A 20472-nucleotide genomic window follows, 5' to 3' on the forward strand; every position below is an offset into this window, starting at 1 on the left:
AATGAGGGTGGATGTAGTGAGAAGAGGAAAGGGATAGAACGAAGTAGGAAAGTTATGGTAACAGGATCTTAGACCTCTTATCCTCCACAGACATTTTCAGTCCTTTCCACATTCCTCATCTTTCAGGCTGGGAAAATGCTGCCATTAAGTAATATCTTGTGCTGACTCACAAGCTACTTCGCCCACTTCAACAGACTGCAAGGGACAGCTGCAGATCATTCTCTGCCTTGTCCAGAGAGATCTTCATAACGTTTGCTGGAACTTCATATCTTCCAGACTTCATTCTCTCTAGCAAACTTAGTTAAAGCTGGCCAACAAGTTCAAAAGTTACTGGGAGGTGGAGGTGACAGGTCGGTGTGTGGACAGGCAATGTAATTGCATACTTTTTTCCCCAATGAAAATCAGGCTAAACATAACCAGGGAACATATAGATAGTGAAGGAATATGTCCTGAACCAAGCTGAGCTGTAATGGAAATGTCAGTTATCTGTTGTCTGCACCTTCTTTAGAAGTTAGCTAACCTATTTTCCATCTGCTTGTAAGTGCAAGATAAACTTTTGCCACTTTTCAGGAATAGTCAAGAAAACACCAGATATTTTTTTGTTTGTTTTCCAGCTGGGTCAGTTTATCTGGACTGTGAAAGATTAAACACCAAGAGGATACTGCCAGCAAAGACTGAAAAAGCTGCTTACTTCCTGGTAGAATAATGAGAGTGCAGCAGCGGAGGTGTGCATTTCAAGATCACAACAAGATATGCTTTGTTCAGAATGGAACCACAGCATTTGACACATGTGCTGTAACCACATGGAAACCATGGCATGGGAGGAATGTTGTAGGAGGGAGATTGTAAGGTATAGCAAGAAAAATACCTCAGCAAAAACAGGAAAATAAATTTGCATTACGTAAAGGAGATATGACACAGTTGTGCTGTTCAAAAATTAGTCCTTATATAAAAAGAAACATTGGCAATAATGAAAATCCTGCCTTAGAACAGTAGGCGCATGAGCAATTGTAGGTAGGTGGGAGGAACAGCGTGGGTTGTGAGATCAATATTAGACTTAAAGTACTCAGAGAGGAAAAGTCCCATAAGATGAAAAATCCTTTCAAAAACAGTGAAAGCAAAGGGGAACTTGTTTTTAAGTTGTTTGCTCTGCCAAAGATGAAAGTGAAGCCAACTAAAGCCTGCATAGAGAAAATAGAAAGAACAGCAGAAAGAAGCGCAGGAGATTCCTGACAATTACTACTGAAGAATCACCACTTTCAAAGCTGCCTTGTTCTTCAGTGACAGAAAAAAACATAATTAAAGGAGTGAAATACCACTCAGCTTTAAGGTGTTAATAGTGTCCCACAAGGACAGCTAAGAAGTCCACTAGTGTCACTAAAAGGCTGCTTGCTGACGAGAGTGGCTGTTGGCTCATTTCCACAAAGCTCTTATTCAGGTGCAAATTGAACTCAAGTCAATAGTAAGCCAAGGAAATAATTTGTTATCACACATTACACAATTGCTTGATGACCTATATTCAGTGAGTTAGGGGCCCTAATTTAGACTCTGGCTGACATGCCAGCAAAACTCTATTACAACTCACTCTCAGAGTAATCAAGGTAGCCCTGGGATGAACAAGCAATGTCATGGTCAAGGTCAATTCATGCAACTAAGGAAGTATGAAGAAGTCTGCAAAAAAGACTGAGCTTAACAGAAGCCTTCAATTCCCAGAGCAAGTACTTGGCTAGTTCTCACAAAAAAAAAACAACCCAAATTATGATGGTCAGCAGAAAAGAATAAAAGCAATGCATAACTATGTATTATACAATTTGTCTCTGAAAGTGGAAAGGTTCCCGAGGAAGAAATATTTCTACAAAGTATCACCATGGATTAAAACAAATACTTTTACTCCATCCCAATTCTTGATGAAAAGTCATTAGAAAAGAAAAGTTATTTCATATTTTGTCCTCTTTCGTGTTTTACTACCATTTATCATTTTCTCCTTCCTTCCCCTACCCAGTGATTTACATTCTACTTCTGCATAGCTTCAAAATGTACATGAATTTTACAGAGCACAGCTTAAAATCAAGCACATTCCTAAGAGCTTTCCCAAATAGGAAGGAATTAAAAAATATATATGAAATCAAGTATTTGCACAAGCACTTTGATGAATAACAATGACTTCAAAGCCAAACTCAAAAAGCTTCTTCTGCCAAAGCCCTCTGATCTAACATCCTCTGTGGGTGAACAGTGACATGCAGGACTTTTTATTTTCAATAATAATTCGATATTCTTTTGAAAATCATATTTTTACAGAGAACAGGAATGACCAAGAGCAAATAAACTCACTGTGATAGATTGTACTTCACATATATATTACAGAACTATGGAACATATGTTTCTAAAGTCTCAGAAAGAATAAACTCTGTGCCTGACAGTGTGTCCATGCATAAAGCGTGGCTTTATGGAATTTGTGATGGTACATAACATTCATGTTCACCTTGCAGAGGATGTAATAACTGATCTCAGAGGAGGAGTTTTGGCTCAGGAAAGGATGCGGTAAATTCTGCTGGATGATGAGAGGAATCATTGGATCCCTTGAGCAAGCACCATCTAGCTTATGAAAATCCCTGTAGAAAATGAGACTGCTCTCTCCTTTGGACACTGATGGAAAGACAGAACAGAAACAATTTGTGGCTTCCCCAGAGACAAAGTCAAGCAGGCTGTTATGGGGAGCTGCAATAAGTCTGTTTTTTTTTTTCTGCTGGTCTATTCATCACTGATGTCAAGACCATGACATTCTTAACAAGGATCAAACGCTTCTTTCTAAAATCTATTTTTCAGATAAGATATCTGGGAAAAAATGGGGTAGAGAAGGACAAGGAAGGAAGGAAGGAGAGGAAATTAATGAGGGTAATGCATAAGGAGTCTTCTGTCACTAATCACACATACTAGAAGAGAGATACAGAGACTTTTTTTTTTATTCGTTTTAAAACTACAGCCTCAGGCAAGTTATACTAAAATCAAGTTATTTTTGGTTCTGTGAACTATGATTCACTATTATAGCTATGAATTTTGCAGAAGACAGACAGAAACAACTGTTGATTTAAATTCACACTACTTTCTTTTATGGATATAATTTATTCTTTTGCTCTAGGGGACCTCTCAATTTTAGAATCATTTAGAATACAACACTAAAACCAAAATTATCCATTTGTGTAACTTTCATGAGAATTTAGGTGGCTCTTTTAAAAGGCCCAAATAAAAACAACACAAACTGACATTTAAAAACAAAGAAAAAAAAAAGAAACAATAATTCCTCTTGACTTCCATAAATGATTTGCTCCTTCTCCTCCCAGTTTTGGTTCTATTTCTCCACAAAATACGGGGCAATTCTGAGTGAAGTAAAGGGTGGAAACGATGGATTTGCTTATTTTCAGACATTGTTCTTTTCAATTAAATGTCAGATGTTCTTTTTTGAGTTGCAAAGACTATTTTAGGGCTAATTTCACATGTTGAATATAAATAAATACACAATCATGCAAAGCTTTTGCAGGGCAAAACTATAATTCAGCAAAATATTTAAAGAACAGATCTATTGTACATACCTGAATACTCACTTAACACTGAAAGGCTGAAATACTTTGCAAATTCAAAGCACAGGTAGTAGGGTCTCTCTTCAGAATAACATTGAAATACATTCCTAAATCTACTCTTGTTCAGAAAAAAAAAATCCCAACCGAAAATAAGCATGACCAAATATTCTTATTTAAATACTTTCCTTAACTGGTACCCAGAAGCAAAGAATAGAAACAAATAGCAACAGAAACTGCATGTCTTAATGAAGAACTCTATATGACGTAGTAGAGCACTGACTTACTTGAGGGTGGTGAGCTCTGTGAGGGATGGCTGGGTGGCCTTGAGATAACTCTCTCTCCGTGCAGCAATCTTTGGAGATGGCTTTGGACTTGTGTCTGAGTCTCCACTGTCATCATCCCCCATGGCTTTGATGTAACTGCCACTACGCATTCGTCGGCAGGGAATCTCATCATCTTTACCTCGTGGAGTGTATCCAGTCCATTCATCTTGAGGGACCTAAAGCGATAAGCACAATTTTCTTGTTAATACATCCCTCCCTGATGTAATTGCACAGAAAGATTTGAATGTGCTAAGCAACAACAGAGCCATAACAAAACCTCTCATGGCCAAGGGCCTATTCTTAATCCCATCTGGCCATGGGTTGTTGCTTGTAGTGGAGGCCCACTTCTCCCCCTGAAGAGTCACAAGCATCTCTGGAGTTCGTTATTTTCCACTACTTATCTGGGAAGTTCTAGCTAATGTGCTGACACAGAAGCCTCAGTTAGGTCTAATACTGGGCTGGACAAACCTGTTTTTTTAGTGGTTTTCATTAGAAGTATTTGCAAACCAGATCAGGGTATTTTTGGTTTAGCTTAACAAATCAAACACCTCTGGTGAGGCAGAAAAAATTAAATACAAATCTCAATAGCATAGTCTTTTCAGACAGAGTGTGCAATGCTACACAGACCAGGATGACTTTGGTTCAAGATAGATTAATGGAGCTATGCACTAATCATCACAAAAGTAGGTTTGCAAGTGTGAAATTATACTATTATTGCTTCTACAGCATAATTAGCACCACTGAACACCTGCCAGCTTGCAGGGATCCTCCTTTTGAATTATGTTAGCCTGAACGTCTGAGTCATACAACTCTATTCCCTTCTTTTTCTTCTTGATGTACACCATTTCTCTTGATCTGAAGTAAGTGCTATCTATTCCTTGCACCAGAAATCTGGACCACTGGGAATGTGTGTTCATGAGATTTTGGAACATAGCAAGAGGACAGCTCAAGAGCACGGTGCTCTTGCCCACTCATCCTGTCCTCTCCTCTGCTCTTGGAGCTTCTGGTCATTGTAAACCAACACCCTTCTCCTTCATGTAACAGCAGAAACAACGTGCGGTGGAGAAGGGTCCTTGAAGGAGTTGTCTGAAAGTTATTTTTCAGAAAGCATATTTTTCTAACAAAGGTGAAACTGCAAAAACGCTTTTTAGTTACACATATTTTGTTTGATTTAAATAAAAGTAGTTGTGAACTTTCAGATTGCTACTTTTCTGATTTTTAGTGAATCACTCTCCACAGCAAGCTGTAGCTACGATGCTCAACCCCCCCTACAAGCCATATTAAGAAAGGAGTCTCATATCTAAGTTGCTAAAATTTTTCCTGCAGCGTATGAATAATAGAATCTACAAGGATAATCACAGAGTGCCTCTTTCCTATGGAAATTTTGTTCTTCAACAACATCTATCTTCTGCTGAGTATCTTGTGTATCCATTGCTTCACAGACTACAGCCATAGTATTTACATGCCAGCTTGTTTAGAGAACCAAAACTGAAACACTGGATTGTTTGCTAACAGCTTAGCTGTTGATTCCCACTGCAAACTTAACCTAAGTCCAGATGTTTTAAGGCCTTTCAAATGTTACTGTCAATGTAGGTCAAATTTTTATGGCATTTTATCCATCTACACTGATATAAACTGTAATCCAAAAAGCCACTGGGCTACACAAATGAAATAAAGACATTTAATGGTCCTAAGCATTCATGGACTTATTTATAATCATAATTAATTAAAGAAACTATTCATAAACTATGTCACTGTTTTGTTTCCTGCTGATTTCAAACCCAAGACCTTGCCAACTTTCTTCTTTCATTTACTCTTCTTTTTACTGCATGATGATTTAGGTCCTTCCTTGAACTTCATGGCTCAAACAAGTCACTTCCTCTTGTACTCAGTCTAAGCCCTCTCTCTTGGTTAAGTCTGGCCTTGGTAAACTCACTTGAAGCTTTGACATTTTCTTCAGAGGACTCAGGATTTAATCCTGGCATTGTATTCTACTTCATGTATCTATAGAAAGTAATTGAAGAAATACACTTAAAACACTTAAAATCTTCTTCTAGAAAAGGTTAGGACTCTAAGAACTGCAGTATTACAGACTGAGAGTAATAACAGAACCCACTGAATATAGGACTCTGACAAATTTCTGTGTGCAATAAAAAACAAATGAACGAACAAACAAGCAAACAAAAAGCAGTTCCAATTCCATGGTTTCTAAGTTTATGCTTAGACCTCAGATCTGGAAAATTAATGCTTTCTTGGTGTGTATACGTCTGTATACAAATGAAGATAGTATTTGGTAGTGGGTTTGATGCCATTTATGACATAGAAGAGTATGGGGAATTTTATACTCCTCCTGTAGCCATTTATGACAGCCAGCGGATAATATTTTTTTTCATCTTTCATTCTTGCAATGTCTCTAGGCCAACAGCACCATCAAACAGTGGAAATACAATTCTATATTCATACCACTTCTCACATATATTTTGGAACCTACAGCTCCTGCTTTTCAGCTGTAAAACCTCAACTTTTCAAATCACTGACGTACAAAAAAGAAAACACACGCTTAGTAAAATCAAGCTCTGATGACATTTTGATGACATGCTCAGGCCTTCAGTCAGGAGTTTAATACCTGCAATAGTGTATTTCCAATAAATTTTCAGGCAGATACTAGACAGCTAAGTCATATTATGTAGGGAATCTGTAAATTCTCTGAGGACATGCACTATAATCTGTTTAATATTTTATTTGTTATACTTTAACTAGTTCAAGATCAGTGCTTTTTCTCATGAAAATAAATCAGTGAATTAATCTTTCATGCACTAAATAGGATATGTTAGTATAATATTAAAGTTGGTGTCTTTGAGAAAAAAGTTGTTAAAGTTACAATGCTCATACAGCACCCATAGTTCAGTCAAGTTGAACACTTGTGGCTTGACGAAATAACAGACATACTGTCAGATGTAATGCTGTAGTTTATAGGTGACAAGTGGTGAGCTATAGTTGCTGTAGGTACCATAACCCTGGAATTCTTAAGTTCTGTTATGAGTAAGTCCATACATATGTACAATATCTTTTTTATCCCAAAACTCCTCAAAATAATTTAGATACAATAGGCTAGGTTTTGAAAGCTGGTTGCCATGAATTTTGCACAAAACTTCCTATTTATTCACACAAACACTGTGCGCCATGATACGCTTTGAATGCATTGCTCTAGCCTCACTACGTAAGTTGTGATTGGAAGAAAGTTTCCAGTTTGAGCTCTGCTCTGTCCGTGAAGTGAGCAACCACTGAAAACCAGCATGCTAACTTTTTAGCAGGTCTTCCACCTTTTAAACACTCTAGAAGAAATAGAAAGCTGAACTGGTCACATACACACCAGGAACAAAGCAGTCTCAGGGAGTGCCACAAACCTACTGGGTGTTTTTTGTACTGGAAGTTACTTTCATGCCCAAACCCAAAGGAAATAATATAAATGTAATCCAAGTTCCATTACCATATTATGGTTTTAAGGGTAAACCTTGTACAAGCCAAAGAGAAAAGGATGTCTACAGTTATGGTTAGAAAAAACGTTCAGATTCAGAGAACTGACTAAAATATCTACCCAGATATGCTTCTAATTTCAGTTAACAAGTTGAGGAAGTCAGAGTGCTTGTACAAATTCTCCTGACTGCCCAGACATAGCTGAAGTGGAAGAACGTAATGGATATTTGTTAAAAGGCTATTTTAGTTAAACAATTTTACCAGTTTTCTTGCAGATATTTAAGGGAGAGAGAGTGGGACTCTCTCTTTTTTTTTTCTCTCCTTTTTCTTTTCAGTAAGGTTTCAGTATTTAAGAGAATAGTAGGGAAAGAAATTTGGGTCCAGTTCCCTTTTATCTTATTTCATTTTTACAAGAGTCATAAACCCTGAGTTCAGAAATTGGAGTAGGAGAGATCAGTAAGACATCATGTAACTTGTAGAGAGCAATTGCAGAACTACTTTAGAAGTAGTAGATTTTTGCTTTGGCTATTAACAGTTGTAATACTTTTCACGAAAGGATCTCAGGGCACTGTCTGTATTATTTGAGTAAGACAAACAAGTCTTAGGGCTTAGCATTTCCTTTCATTGTACCTATTTTGCTGTTTAAAAAATATAGCCAGATACAATAATGTCAACATTTTAATATTTCTGTGCCTACAGTCAAATACCTCAAGCAATATCTACTAAAAGAAGTGACCTGTTTTTCAGAGAGCTTTCTCTGGTTCCTAAAAGAAATGGCTGAAACAACTCATGCAGACAATGCAATTTACTGTCACATACAGTGCTTCACATCATGGGAAAAAAATAAAACATAAAGCCTTCTCAAAACCACAAACTGTGAAAATAAAATTGATCGCATTATTTTATGCATTCATTTTCTATACATGTGGTACTAAACACTCTGCAGTGTTTCCTTCTGTTGATTTGGAAAATGCTGGGAAAAAGGTCTATGTGAACCTCCATCTCTTTTATTTTTTTCAGTCAGGAGGTCTGCATAGGTTTTCCCCACAGGCTCTTACTTTGTTTGAATCACCACTATTATGTCTTGCAGGGTCACGTACTATACTGCACTCAAGTGCATATGTACAGTATCTGCTGCCTTAGAGGATTAATGGCATTAAGATGGACATACCTGAGATAAAGCTGTTTCATGCTTTTAAGAAAATCATATTATCCAATTACCTTAGCAATACCATTGTATCAGTATCAGATCATCAAGCAGGAACATCACATGCCTGATTTTTTTTACTCTCAAGAAAAAGGGGAAGAGCTAAACTCAGATCTAACAATGAACTTTTTTTTTTCATTAAAATAGAGCTATTATTATTCACACTATTGAAATAATAGAGATCCTGGAAATATTTCATTCTGCAAATGATCTTTAAGATCGTGTACAATTCTTTACAAGCATAAAAATCAAGAGTGCACTTCACTTACACAAAAAAGCACAGTGAAATAGAACACATTATTGCTTGAAAATACACAAAAAATACTCAGCAAAGGCCCCTGAGCCAGGCAATTTACTGAAACTTGAGACTTCAGCATACACATTAGTAAAATGTTCGTTACAAGTATGAAAGCTAAGCCTGACTATAGTTTCTTTCTTCTGATTAAATGGTAGATATGGGATTCTTTTGCAAACAGAACAGGCTAAACAGATAACACACTGCCACCAGCCAACATTTTATCTAGATTCAGGTTCATTTAGTGTATAGATTACCTGTCCTGACTTTTAAATTTATGTTGCTCTGGAAGTGCTTGCACTTCATCACTATCCAGGCTGGAGTGTCTTGTCAATTCCTTTAATACATTTTTTTATATGAAGGAACTGGATTTTTCTAATAGATAGTCTAGGTCCCCAAATAAAGAAACTAAGTAAATAGGCATACTGTCTCCCCACTTTTCAAACATTCATTTCAAAAGCTCACACATAGTGGTATGTGAAATAAACCCAGAATGTAAAGACAAAAGTAAACCCCCATTTTTTATTCCATTTCTAAACAATAAAATTAGAATATCTAGTTTCCTTCTTTTTTTTCCCCAAAAATTGTTTAACTTACTTACCTTACTGGATGAAATAGCAAACAGACTGTCTCTATAGCAAATTAAGTTCATCACTGATCTCTAGTTTGATTTGGTTTATTGCAGCTGAAATCATTAAAGCTTCTCCCTGTGCTTTGCCAAAGCAATGTGGATGACTACAGAAGTAAACACAAGGACTGGAAGGAGTGGCTAACCATCGCTCACAGCAGTAGACTTGTAACTTTAGCTTTCTATTAGTATGCAAATACTTAATGAAATGAAATCACACAACTGAAGAACAATGCTTAATGACTGCTCAGTGCAGATTTTCAAACCCATGTAATTTGGTTTTCTTAGTCGTTATTATGCCTCTTCTGTGTGCTGTTAAGGAAGTTTCAATTGCCATCTTCCACTCACCAAGCCTATTCCTAGCATTCATGAATACTGAATTAATCAGACCAATAAAGATGAGCAGCATTTCATTCTATCAGTGTGCATGTGTTAAGAATCATTGAAGTATGCAAAAAAGGGGAAGCCTTAGAAATCTTAAAGAACTATATGTTTAATAAACCTTATGAGTTTGCAAAAAGGCAGATAGGAAGGTTGCTTCTATTTAGGACAAACTTAATATGCTTAGTATCTGCAACACCACTTGTTTTAGCTTGTACTATTTCAGCAATCAAGTTCTATTATAAATTAATTTCATTTAGCTGACTCTATATTTTTTATACATGAACAGCATTAACAGCCAAAAGACCCCTTCCAAGATGGAACATTATTTCCTCAATTCAAAATGCCTGCACCTTGCATCATACCTGAACAAGCAGTTCGAAGAACTGCAATCTTCCTTCACATAACAAGAGTTTGGAAAGTCTGCTAAAACAGTAAAAATTCTCATATAGCAAGTCAATAGACAAAAGTTCTTCAAATACTGCTCCAGTTTATGATTTTCATTCATCAAAAGGTGCCCTGACCACTAGCTTGGCAATCTGATTCACATCCTGTTTTACGAAGAGGAATGTGCATCTCCTACACAAAACAACCACATCTTGATTCCAGATAAATTTTCTTCTCCTGCTTTACTCATAAAAATCCAACCAACCATAAAAAGGACCACGTGGATACAATGATTCCAGCCAAGGGCCTTGCAAGTTTGCCACCCCCAAACGCATTCCGCAGAAAGGAAGTCAAACAGCAATTACCACATCTATTAGTTGAAGGAAACATAACTGAAGGTCATATAGTAGCAGGACTCTCGGTCAGGACCTCAAACCAGAACTGCTTCAGCAGTACTCATGGATGATCTCTCTGTGGCAGAGGGCAGACATTTAATCTCATCTTTCTCAATTCCCTTGAAGCTTTCAGTGCAGTGGACTATAATGAGATATGGCTCCTTGCCCAAGTAAGGATGACAGGATGACTGTTAACATGAATACCAATCCTTGAAAGGACACTTTCCTTCACTAGCAATGGAGAAATGTTCCCTCACTTCTAGGTACCTTATTTTGGGGTGAATCAGCTCTCTCCCTAATGGCTTCAGCAGCTGTATACAGTGACTAGTTAGCATCACATCCCAGTATTGATAAATAAGATGTCATTTTACCTTTCTTTCACTACACATGACCATAAACCCTTTATCAATCAGCCAGCAGGAAACTGGCTTATGGATGGAGAACCTGCATCCTTGGGAGAAAACTGATGTTTTTGATGGTGGGGAGAGCATTTTGAGAAACAGCCCTTATACTGTTTCTGTTGGTTGACTGTAACTGGATGATCTCTGGTGCTTTGCTAACGTTGTGCTTTCATAGAGAGCAGCTTTTAAGTAATGCAGTTAAGTTACCATTTCCAGCTGGCTATTAGCTTCTGTCAAATTTATTGGACAGTGGACAGACTTCACTGGAACTTCCACAATACTTTCTTTTGGAATACAACAATGACATACACCTGGGTGAGAAGCTTTCATTCAGCCCTAAGGAAACTTTCCTGGTTTCAGAACATTATAGCATGCCTTCTCAGTGACTCCAAATTGTCACCTCTGCTCTACAGTAGTGTCCCACTGGATATCAAATCAAGGTCATGGTCTTGCCTTTCATCTGCTGGAAACTGAATTGCTAGAGACCAGGAAATCTCACAGATTTCCTACCAAGGTGATTGACAGGCTGGGGTTATGTCACTAAAGCAAAATTAAACACAAACTTATTTGCATAGAACACTCAGAGATAATTCAGAAACTGTCTCTGGAAGCCCTCCACCAGAACTGTCACAGTGTCTTATTCAACTGCAATGCACATTGCTTAGCCTTTGATGAGAGAAATACATTATACATCAGAAGCTCAAATGAGACAGTCCATTGCACAGGCTGAAAGGACAAACAGTACACAATAAATTCATGTTCTTGTTGCTTAATTCACTAATGACAGAAGCTCAGTTGTGCAAAAAGCAAAGCACAAGAGCATTTGTAAGGCAGAACAGAAACTGTGGGCAGCTGCCCCCAGCTCAAACCACTCTTCCGGCACTGTAGTATGTCCTCACTCAAGATCTGTACTGCAAATTCCATTCTTGAAACAAAAGCAAACAAGCAAAAACAACCCAATAACTGGATATAGGGGAAAAACTACTTATGACTTTGCACTGACTGAGGAAAACATATCACCGCTCAGTATTTTTTTCCCCACCTACTTTGCATATCTCCATAATAAAAGCTAAGGATTTCAGACTTGGATGCAGACTGAAATCATCCTCTTTGCTGGGCTTGATTTGCCTTGAAGATTTTCTTTTTTTCAGTGAAATTACTGAAAAGAATAAGATTAGAACACTCCAGATACTTAAGGCTATAGAAAGGAGTCAGATCAAGGACTGAGTCAAATCTAATCCAAAAAGGAACTGAAATCTATACCAAATTATGTGCAGCCATAATTTTCATAAACATTTCTGACATAACAGTATATGCAGCATAGTGTCACCTAAGTATGCTGCTGGATCCTATATGTGGGTTTGTATGCTAGCAGCATAAAACAGGGATCCAGCTGCTAGAATTAGGTTCATTAATGGATGCGCTATTAGAATGTAGGGACATTAGCATAATGAACCAACAGGAATTCAAGTTAATCCAAAAAACTAAAAAAAAATATAGTGCTGGTATACTCAATACTAAGAAGTTACAGAATGGTTATAAAACTAAAGCATAGAAAATTATTACCTAACGAATATGGGCAGATAAAATTGCAGCTAAATGTTAAGTACTGCTACTGCTGTAGAACAGCTCTTAGGGCTTAGGTGGCCCCCATTACTGCATTACTCAGACACCAAAGGTCAGTCCAGGTTTCAACTAAGTGAATGAGAACATAGTGAAATGCGTGGCAAGATCATGCTCATCAATTCAGCTGACAATTCTTTTTTTAAAAAAAAAAGTAAATCAAAGGACTGCAAAGATGAGGAGGGTGCCTCTATGGAAATACTCTCCTACATATTTGTCTTAATATATCAAGGGTAGGATTCTTAATGTAGCAATGGGTAGATTTGCAGGTAGGCTAAATAACCAAGATGTAGGTTCAATGGCATTATTTGTGATTAATCTATTTTTTGTAAATAAGCTATTTTGTGTTTCATTCTATTTTTCAAGTGCACACACATTTCGTAACTTTATTCATTATTCATATTACCCACCTTGCAATTTTAAAGCTGAAGTAAGTTGCAAGTGACACTTTTCAATTTTAATGTTCTTAGACATTAGTTTATTTTAAAATTAATGAAAATTTACAAATTTCCAAACATTTTTAGTATTATTCCATACCTGGAAGCTGGCCTAGAATACATTTTAACATTTGACATTTTATTTCAGAATTGTTCAAATTGGTTCGCTAGCTTTACTGAGAAGTATGTTTCATATGAGCTCAGTAAATTAATGTTAAACTTTTACTTCAATATACTTTGTAGTTCTGACTAGAAAAAATAAGGTAAAATAATGTATGCTTCATTCAATTGCAATTCATAATGAAGTAAGAGGAAAAAAAGGCAAGTCCTTTGGTATATGAAAAATGGAAGATCAATATTAATTAATATTAAAATACAATTTATATATAAATACATATACAGGGAGATACTAAAAATCTAATATGAATATGGTAGTTGTGACAGAAATGCAAACACTACAAATGAGGAAAAAGTAAAGATAAACTGAAAATGCAGATAGACTTGTGTACATAAGCCCAGAATAACTGATCTAACATAAATTGCTGTGCCATAAGGATAAACACTTTGTAATTGCTATACTACATTTAAAACAATCATATGACAGATGCTGGTCCTTATTAGCACTCTGACACAGGGTGATGCCCTCTATTTATCTGTCCATGGACACAAGCAACAGAAAGAGGTTAGGATTGAGCAGTATCTCCTCAGAACCTGTGGACATGCCTTGTCTTCAGGGTGGAAAACAAGTCACTTGAACTATTGTGTCTCTTAACACCACACATTATACAGTAATGCACATTACAGACAATCTTTCCACAGGAAACTGAGCACAGTATGAACAGAGCCCTTCTACACCAGAAAATGTTTATTACACCCAGAAACTTGGCTTATATTTTTTTTTTATAGTATTTCTCATTCTCTCACCAACAGACAAGTGATGGAAATATGGAACTCGGATGACTGCACCATCACCCTCACCTACTGCTCTTCTGTTTTCAGAAGTAAAATCTCAGCCTTTCATCCTCTGACACAATTGACTTGAGCCTCATTAGATGGGATCAAAAGAAAACATATGACTGACCCACATAAGAAGAGGAATAATACAAAAAATGTCATCCTTTTATTTTTATCCATTTTTTTCACAAATGGACCAAGGACAATCCGAATAGTAATTATCAGGGAACACTGAATGGCAGAACTATAATTTGAAACAAACTCTGCAGTGTATTGTATACTCTATTAGCTTCAACAATCATGAATTCATAGAAAACAAGAGTGTCAAAAATATCTACCTGTGTATTAGACCTTATTGTTTGCAGAAAAAGACTGCATTTTGTCTTCAATAGTTTTGTTTCATTTTATTTTCTTCCAGAGAAGACACCAGAGAAAGAGAGGTTGTCCACTGCTTCATAAATTATTCTCTCAAGGGTCTGAAACCATTTTGAAGAATTTTAAGAAAACACAAACAATACCTTCTCACCTGCCTTCAAATTAGTCCAACTGTAAACCTGCATAAAATAAAACAACTTTCCTGAAGTAAGAAGCAACTCAAAACTAAGGACTTTATCTTTCTACTATGCAGCTCCTCATTCTTGAAAGGAGAAATACAAGAAAAGAGAAAAATACAGCTTCATTCCCAAAATGCAGGTGAGAGGAAAAGGTTTGCTTGACAGTCTTTAGACTAGTTTGGGAGCTAGTATTTCTTTCTGGAGATGCACAGTGTTGAGACAAGCCTCCCCTAGACCGCCAAGGACAGACACTGTGCCTCAGCACCCAAGCTGGAAGTGGAGCCTGCCAGGGTAAAGGAAGACTGTGCAATGCAGGAGAGCTCTGCACTCAATCCAAATTCCAAACTATGAGAAATAAGCCCATCTGTAACACAAACTACTGCCAACTCCTTCCACAGAACAGTTATGTGGAAAATACCACACTGAGTGAGATAATTGTTTGTTATTTCTATGTCTTTACACTGAGAATGTATCCAGATACTTTGGTGATAAAAGCCTTCACAAGCAAATGTGAAGTCAATGTCGTCTGTGATCTCTGATAGATCTACCAGGATAAAGAAAATTATCCTGAATACCCAGAGTTGAAAGAAAGTCACTCCTTCATTGAATTCAGATACCATAACAAGAAGAGTTTCTCATGAACAAAATAGTTGCCTCTTTCAAGGATCAGAGAGTTTTTGTCCTGGACTATAAAGAACAGCTTAAATTAAAAGCGAGTTGATAAAAGCATCCATTTAACAGTTAGTGAGTTAAATAAAGCAACAAAGCAGCATCATAATAGCAAAATTAAATTATTAGAGTTGTCCAGTTTTGTGAAGAATTTGAAGCTTTAATTTCATTTAGTACATTTCTAATGGTTCCAACGTAGGACACCAGCTTTTTGGTACAATGATGAGAGGGTCATCAGGAAAATAACAGATATACGGAATACTTCTGCAGCCTACTAATGGAGTAATACTCTGGTCCAGTCATACTGAAGGACAGCCAAAAGGCCTCAGTTAGGTTCTGAGCCCCATTTTTCTAGGCACTGTGAAAACACAAAAGGGAACAAAGTCCAAGCCCCAAAGGGCTTGTAGTGTAAAAAGATTAGTGATACACTGAAGAGAAAGGCAGTCTGATGCATTCAAAATAGACTGACTTTTTAATACCTATATCCATGTGTCATCCTTTCAAGCTGCCAATAGAGAAGAGTAATCCTGACCTGCTTTCTCAAATCTACCCTACTATGAATATTATTTCCAACATTAATCAAAGTCTGGCTAAGGTTTTCCTTTTATTTATTTATTTATTTATTTATTTAGTTTTAAATGATTTCAAAACAGTTATATTTCTCTGGCTTTTACAAACAAGCATACAGTTAGAAAAAAAGAAATTAAATGAAATGAAACCCAAAAGAGAACTACCAGGGAGAATGGAAAACACAGTAAGAATTTAGTTACTTGAATTCCTGCCCTTCTCAATTGTTGGACATATTTTCACATAGACACAGATAATGTCCTCTAATTCCACTTCAAGAGTCTATTCCTGACAGTTAAACATTATCTAAAAGTCCCTATGGAGGTGTTCATTTAAAGCTGATGCTGGCACAGTTTTTCGCTTTTTTCTAGCCATCTGGTCACATACTGAATTGTCAGCTATTTTCTCTAAACCTGAGAGGAAGACTGAAAGAGTAAACAAAAACATCAACAAAAAGCAATCTCAGGGTCCAAAGTAACCAAAACAATCAAGGCTAAATTGCAATTTCTTCTCACTCACAAATTTCAGACAAATGAGACTTAAGAGAAAAAAACAAACACCAAAACTCAAAAGGTTGCAACCCGAAGCTATTTTGAACATCCCCCCACCCCCGAGTCCACATGCACAGCTGCAAACACACCAAGCATTCATATTGCCCCCTCTCCCCCTAACCTATTCTCCCAACAACTAATAGAAAATACAGAGATCCATTTCTTTACATTTAAAACTTAGAATACCAGGGGCTGGCATTCAAAACTATTTTGCATGCCATTCAATAAAACCTTTTAACATCAATTTTTAAATGTGGATGCCTCAGTCCTACGCTCTCTCTGCATACTGACTTAAACAACAGAATGTGGAAGCTGACTGCCTCATTAAAGCACCCATATGAGAAAACTTGCTACAGTTTCTATACAAATAGACAAGAGTCCCACTACATTAAAATGAAACCAAATCATCTTAGCAAACCTCTTTTTTCCTCATGGTCTTCTCTCTTCTCTGAGCAACGTTGTTCCATCTTACACACACACTTAGATGTGCCATAAGTGCTTCGTTTAAAGTGCATAAAAGCTATTCACAGCTCTCCTAAGAATGAAACAGTTTTAATATTTTCTGATCCATGTTCCTGCCACAAACATTCACCGGCAGTATGATAGCTTCAAGAGCAGACATCTGATTCTTGACATTTAAAGATACAATACTGGTGAAAATAGTGACGCTGTATTAACTGCAAACAGCTTGTGAGGGAGTAGGTGATGTACTCCTAAAATGTATAATCAGAACAAGTAATAATTTCAACCTTTTGATTTTTTATTTTTGACTCAAAGCCATGAGGAAGAGGAATAGCCAGACAAAAAAATCTGGACCCATTACAATAACTGTTTTATGAGAATTTATATTCTATGGCAAAAAGGAAAGTAGGTTGTTTTCCTGATGGAGAAAGTGTTAAGGTACATCAAAATTTCTCAAAAGGGTCTCAAAAGCTTTCATAATGAAATAAGCAGTAAATGAAGGCAAATCTTGAAATTACAGAAATCAAAGAATTTGTATCCTGGTTACATTCAGTTAATTGACATTGTAATGCTTAGCGCAAGCACTACAACATCAAATTCCCTATACCCCTACTGTGACTGCCTTATAAAGTCAAAAAGTATGCAGAAAGGTCTTATTTTTCCCACAGGAAAAAATTATAAGCCTGTTCCAACATGAACTGTTTCTTTGAAATACTGAATGCTCAGAAAAAAAAAAAAAGAAAAAAAGGAAACAAAACGCAGGTTTATTTTTAATTTCAGCAGCTTTACCCCTTGTCTGAGGATCAGTGACCTCTTGGGAAAGCTGAAATATCAGAGTAAACCTCCATCCCCCACAAACACCTTAGACAAGGCAGAGCACAGTTAACAGTAATCAGTTCTCCACACTGTACCTGGAGGTACTGACATGACCGTTCCTGTTGACACGTCTCTGCTTTCACCACTGTCTGGTCCATGTTAACTGATGCTTTCTGGTAAACTTCACGGGCTCTGCTCACTGTTAATGTAGAGGACCATGAGCTTTTCTTCATTAACTGGGAGTCCAAATTCACAGGCAGGTTTGCACAGGTAGAGCATTTGACATCATTATTGCTTCTGGATGACTTCACAGTATGTTCGCTAATAGTGTTATAGGCTTCCATAAAGTATTGGGAAGAAGAACGATCAGGGCACCTTCCCATGGTCATGACCCCACTGGGACCATGATAAATGCAGACATCATTGTCCAAGTTGTCATCTGAACTCCACCATCCTGATGCATTGGATCTAGGCTTACCTTCTGATCGCCTTTCTTTACTCTTGCTGCGCTTCCCATACCTCATCATCTGCGACTCCTCTGGACTTGCTTTGCTCCCATTGACACTCCCCTTGGATGGTCCCTCCAGTGAATGTGACTTAGTAAAGAGCTTTTGGACAGAATGAACCAGATGCCTGATCCTCCCTGGGCTGTCACTGCGGTGCTCAATGGCAGTCCGCTTGTACTGCAGAGTGTGGTAGCCATCCCGATTCAGAGGCAGCTGCCGCTCAAACTGGTCCAAAAGGTTGGCAGGAATGCGGTTTGTCTTGTTGGCAGTTCCATGCGGAACCAGAGCACACTCATCCTTGAGTTCATGGTGGGAACTATAATGCCTCCGGGGAAACGTGCTGCTGGCAATCTGATCGTTGTAGGGCACCATGCACTCTGCTTGAAAAGAGTTCCTTTGAGTGTAGTAAGGGTGGTCTGCAGGATGGGGGTCCACCGGGTTTAACAAATATGGCTTCCTGTCCGGGTGGTGTGACAGACTGTCACACGGAGGGTCACAGGCAACCCCATGATGATGACTACGGCTGCTAGATAATCCCTTCATTGTTGATGTAAAGCAAGTCCCAAAGTCATCTAATACGTATGGCTATGCAACAGGCAGATCTCAGAGAAAGGCCTAAAAAAATGAAATACAACAGAAGCCATAAGATATTCAAGATAAGAGGAAAAACAGCATGTACATGTTTAGCATTGTTTCTTACAGTACTTGTACTAATCATTCTCTGACTATTTTTATCCCTTAATATTTGCCATGTTCAACAGAGTGATAGGGGATACCTAAGCAATACACAGCAAAAATATTTTTTTCACCAGCTGGAAAACATGCAAGAACATTTTCTGATATGACATTCACTATTGTTCATGAATTCACAACAAGGTAAGTATCACCACCTATACTGTAAAACTTCAGTCCTGAAAACATTCATGGGTGGGGGACTCCCAGGAAGCCTTAGCTGCTCATCTGAATGTTTTCAGAACCAAATAAATGCATTAAAAAAGATTGTGCCCCTAATGGATCACTTCCTGGGTTACTGTGGACCAAATACTAAGTGTGGTTCAGTTAAGGTAAAACTGTTCCTTGTCTTAAATCCACATCTGTTCATGATAAAAGTGCAATTTACTTGATCTCCATGTTGTCTGCCTAGACCCTAAGCATCTCAAGACTATATGAAAACATTATTTCTGTAAGCTTTTTTCAAATTAAGAATAAAATAATAATACATGGCACTAACTCTGTCAAAATTAAACCAAACTGTTTAATAACCTATATAATCAGGGTTGTTGTAGTTACAGTTTACTCACTCCTATTAAAAAAATAAATCTTATTCTGATAATGCATGGCTTGGTTTAATTTTCCATAAATTTTCAGAGTACCAAGCAGTGTTTAAATATCCCTACCTACTCCTGCTACCATTAGGGGAATTAGTATAGCCAAAACTTGCACACTGCTGTAACAGTGTAAGGGATTTCAACACTCAACACTTGACTGCAGTTATTTGGCCTTGAAGTGACTCACAGTGTTATGGTTGCAACAATTTGAAAAGGAAATCTTCATATATCATTCATATAATCTGATATAACCACCACTCTGTTTGAGGCCAGATGTCCTCATTTCAGCTCTCATCATTAGCAAAAGTCTAGATGCAACTGCTACTGCAACCTCTGAGATGATAATGCATAAATTCTGTGGTTTTACATGCCGCAAAACATTCCCATGGTGCTGTCTCAGCTCCTGATGGGCAGAGGACCCCTTAGAGGATGCTCTCTTATGCTGCACACAACTGAAATGGGAGTCACTCAACTACTTTATTCCTTTCCAGCATGGATAGTCGCATAATACTTTTGGAAATGTCACCCTTGAGATCTTTTTTTTGAATATGAATAGACATGTATCCACAGTTTTCCACTATGTTCCTCCAGTGTTCTCTCAGATAAAGTTCATGTTTTAACATGTTGTGGACAATGTACATGCTGGCAAATTGGGAACAATGAAGTTTTCTGAAATAGCACTAAGTTAATGTCAGTCTGGAAAAGCATGTTCTGCATTTCATCAAAACAGGTTTTATATTTTCTTCTGAATCTGTGATGAGCTGAAATGGAGGTTTTTTTTTTAAATACATCTCAAAGCTACTGTGGATGTCCTGCATTTCATTCTCCCTCACTGGATCCCTGGAATGCAGAAAACGTTCATTCTCAGGAGACTCTGAATTCCAAAAGAAAAGTTTTCAAAATACCACAAAAGGCACTTGAAATATTCCAAAT

General features: G+C 37.3%; 1 protein-coding gene across 5 annotated transcripts in view; it reads right to left on the minus strand.

Moving 5' to 3' along the window:
* DLGAP1 (DLG associated protein 1) overlaps positions 1–20472 on the minus strand; it is a 406126-nt gene that overhangs the window by 127962 nt on the left and 257692 nt on the right. For 4 of the 5 annotated variants that reach the window (XM_062632909.1, XM_062632911.1, XM_062632910.1 and 1 more), the window contains 2 exons: positions 17801–18826; positions 3863–4077 (listed from right to left, as the gene is read on the minus strand). In XM_062632909.1, the coding sequence (XP_062488893.1) occupies positions 3863–4077; positions 17801–18754 (1169 nt within the window). In that variant the 5' untranslated portion in view covers positions 18755–18826. Of the gene's footprint in view, positions 1–3862; positions 4078–16845; positions 17022–17800; positions 18827–20472 lie in introns of those variants that run through there. The other variant, XM_062632914.1, reaches the window with a different exon arrangement.

Source organism: Pezoporus occidentalis, unplaced genomic scaffold (assembly GCF_034315485.1).
Source record: "Pezoporus occidentalis ecotype Australia unplaced genomic scaffold, CSIRO_AGI_Poc_V1 ctg4, whole genome shotgun sequence".
Lineage (NCBI taxonomy): Eukaryota > Metazoa > Chordata > Aves > Psittaciformes > Psittacidae > Pezoporus > Pezoporus occidentalis.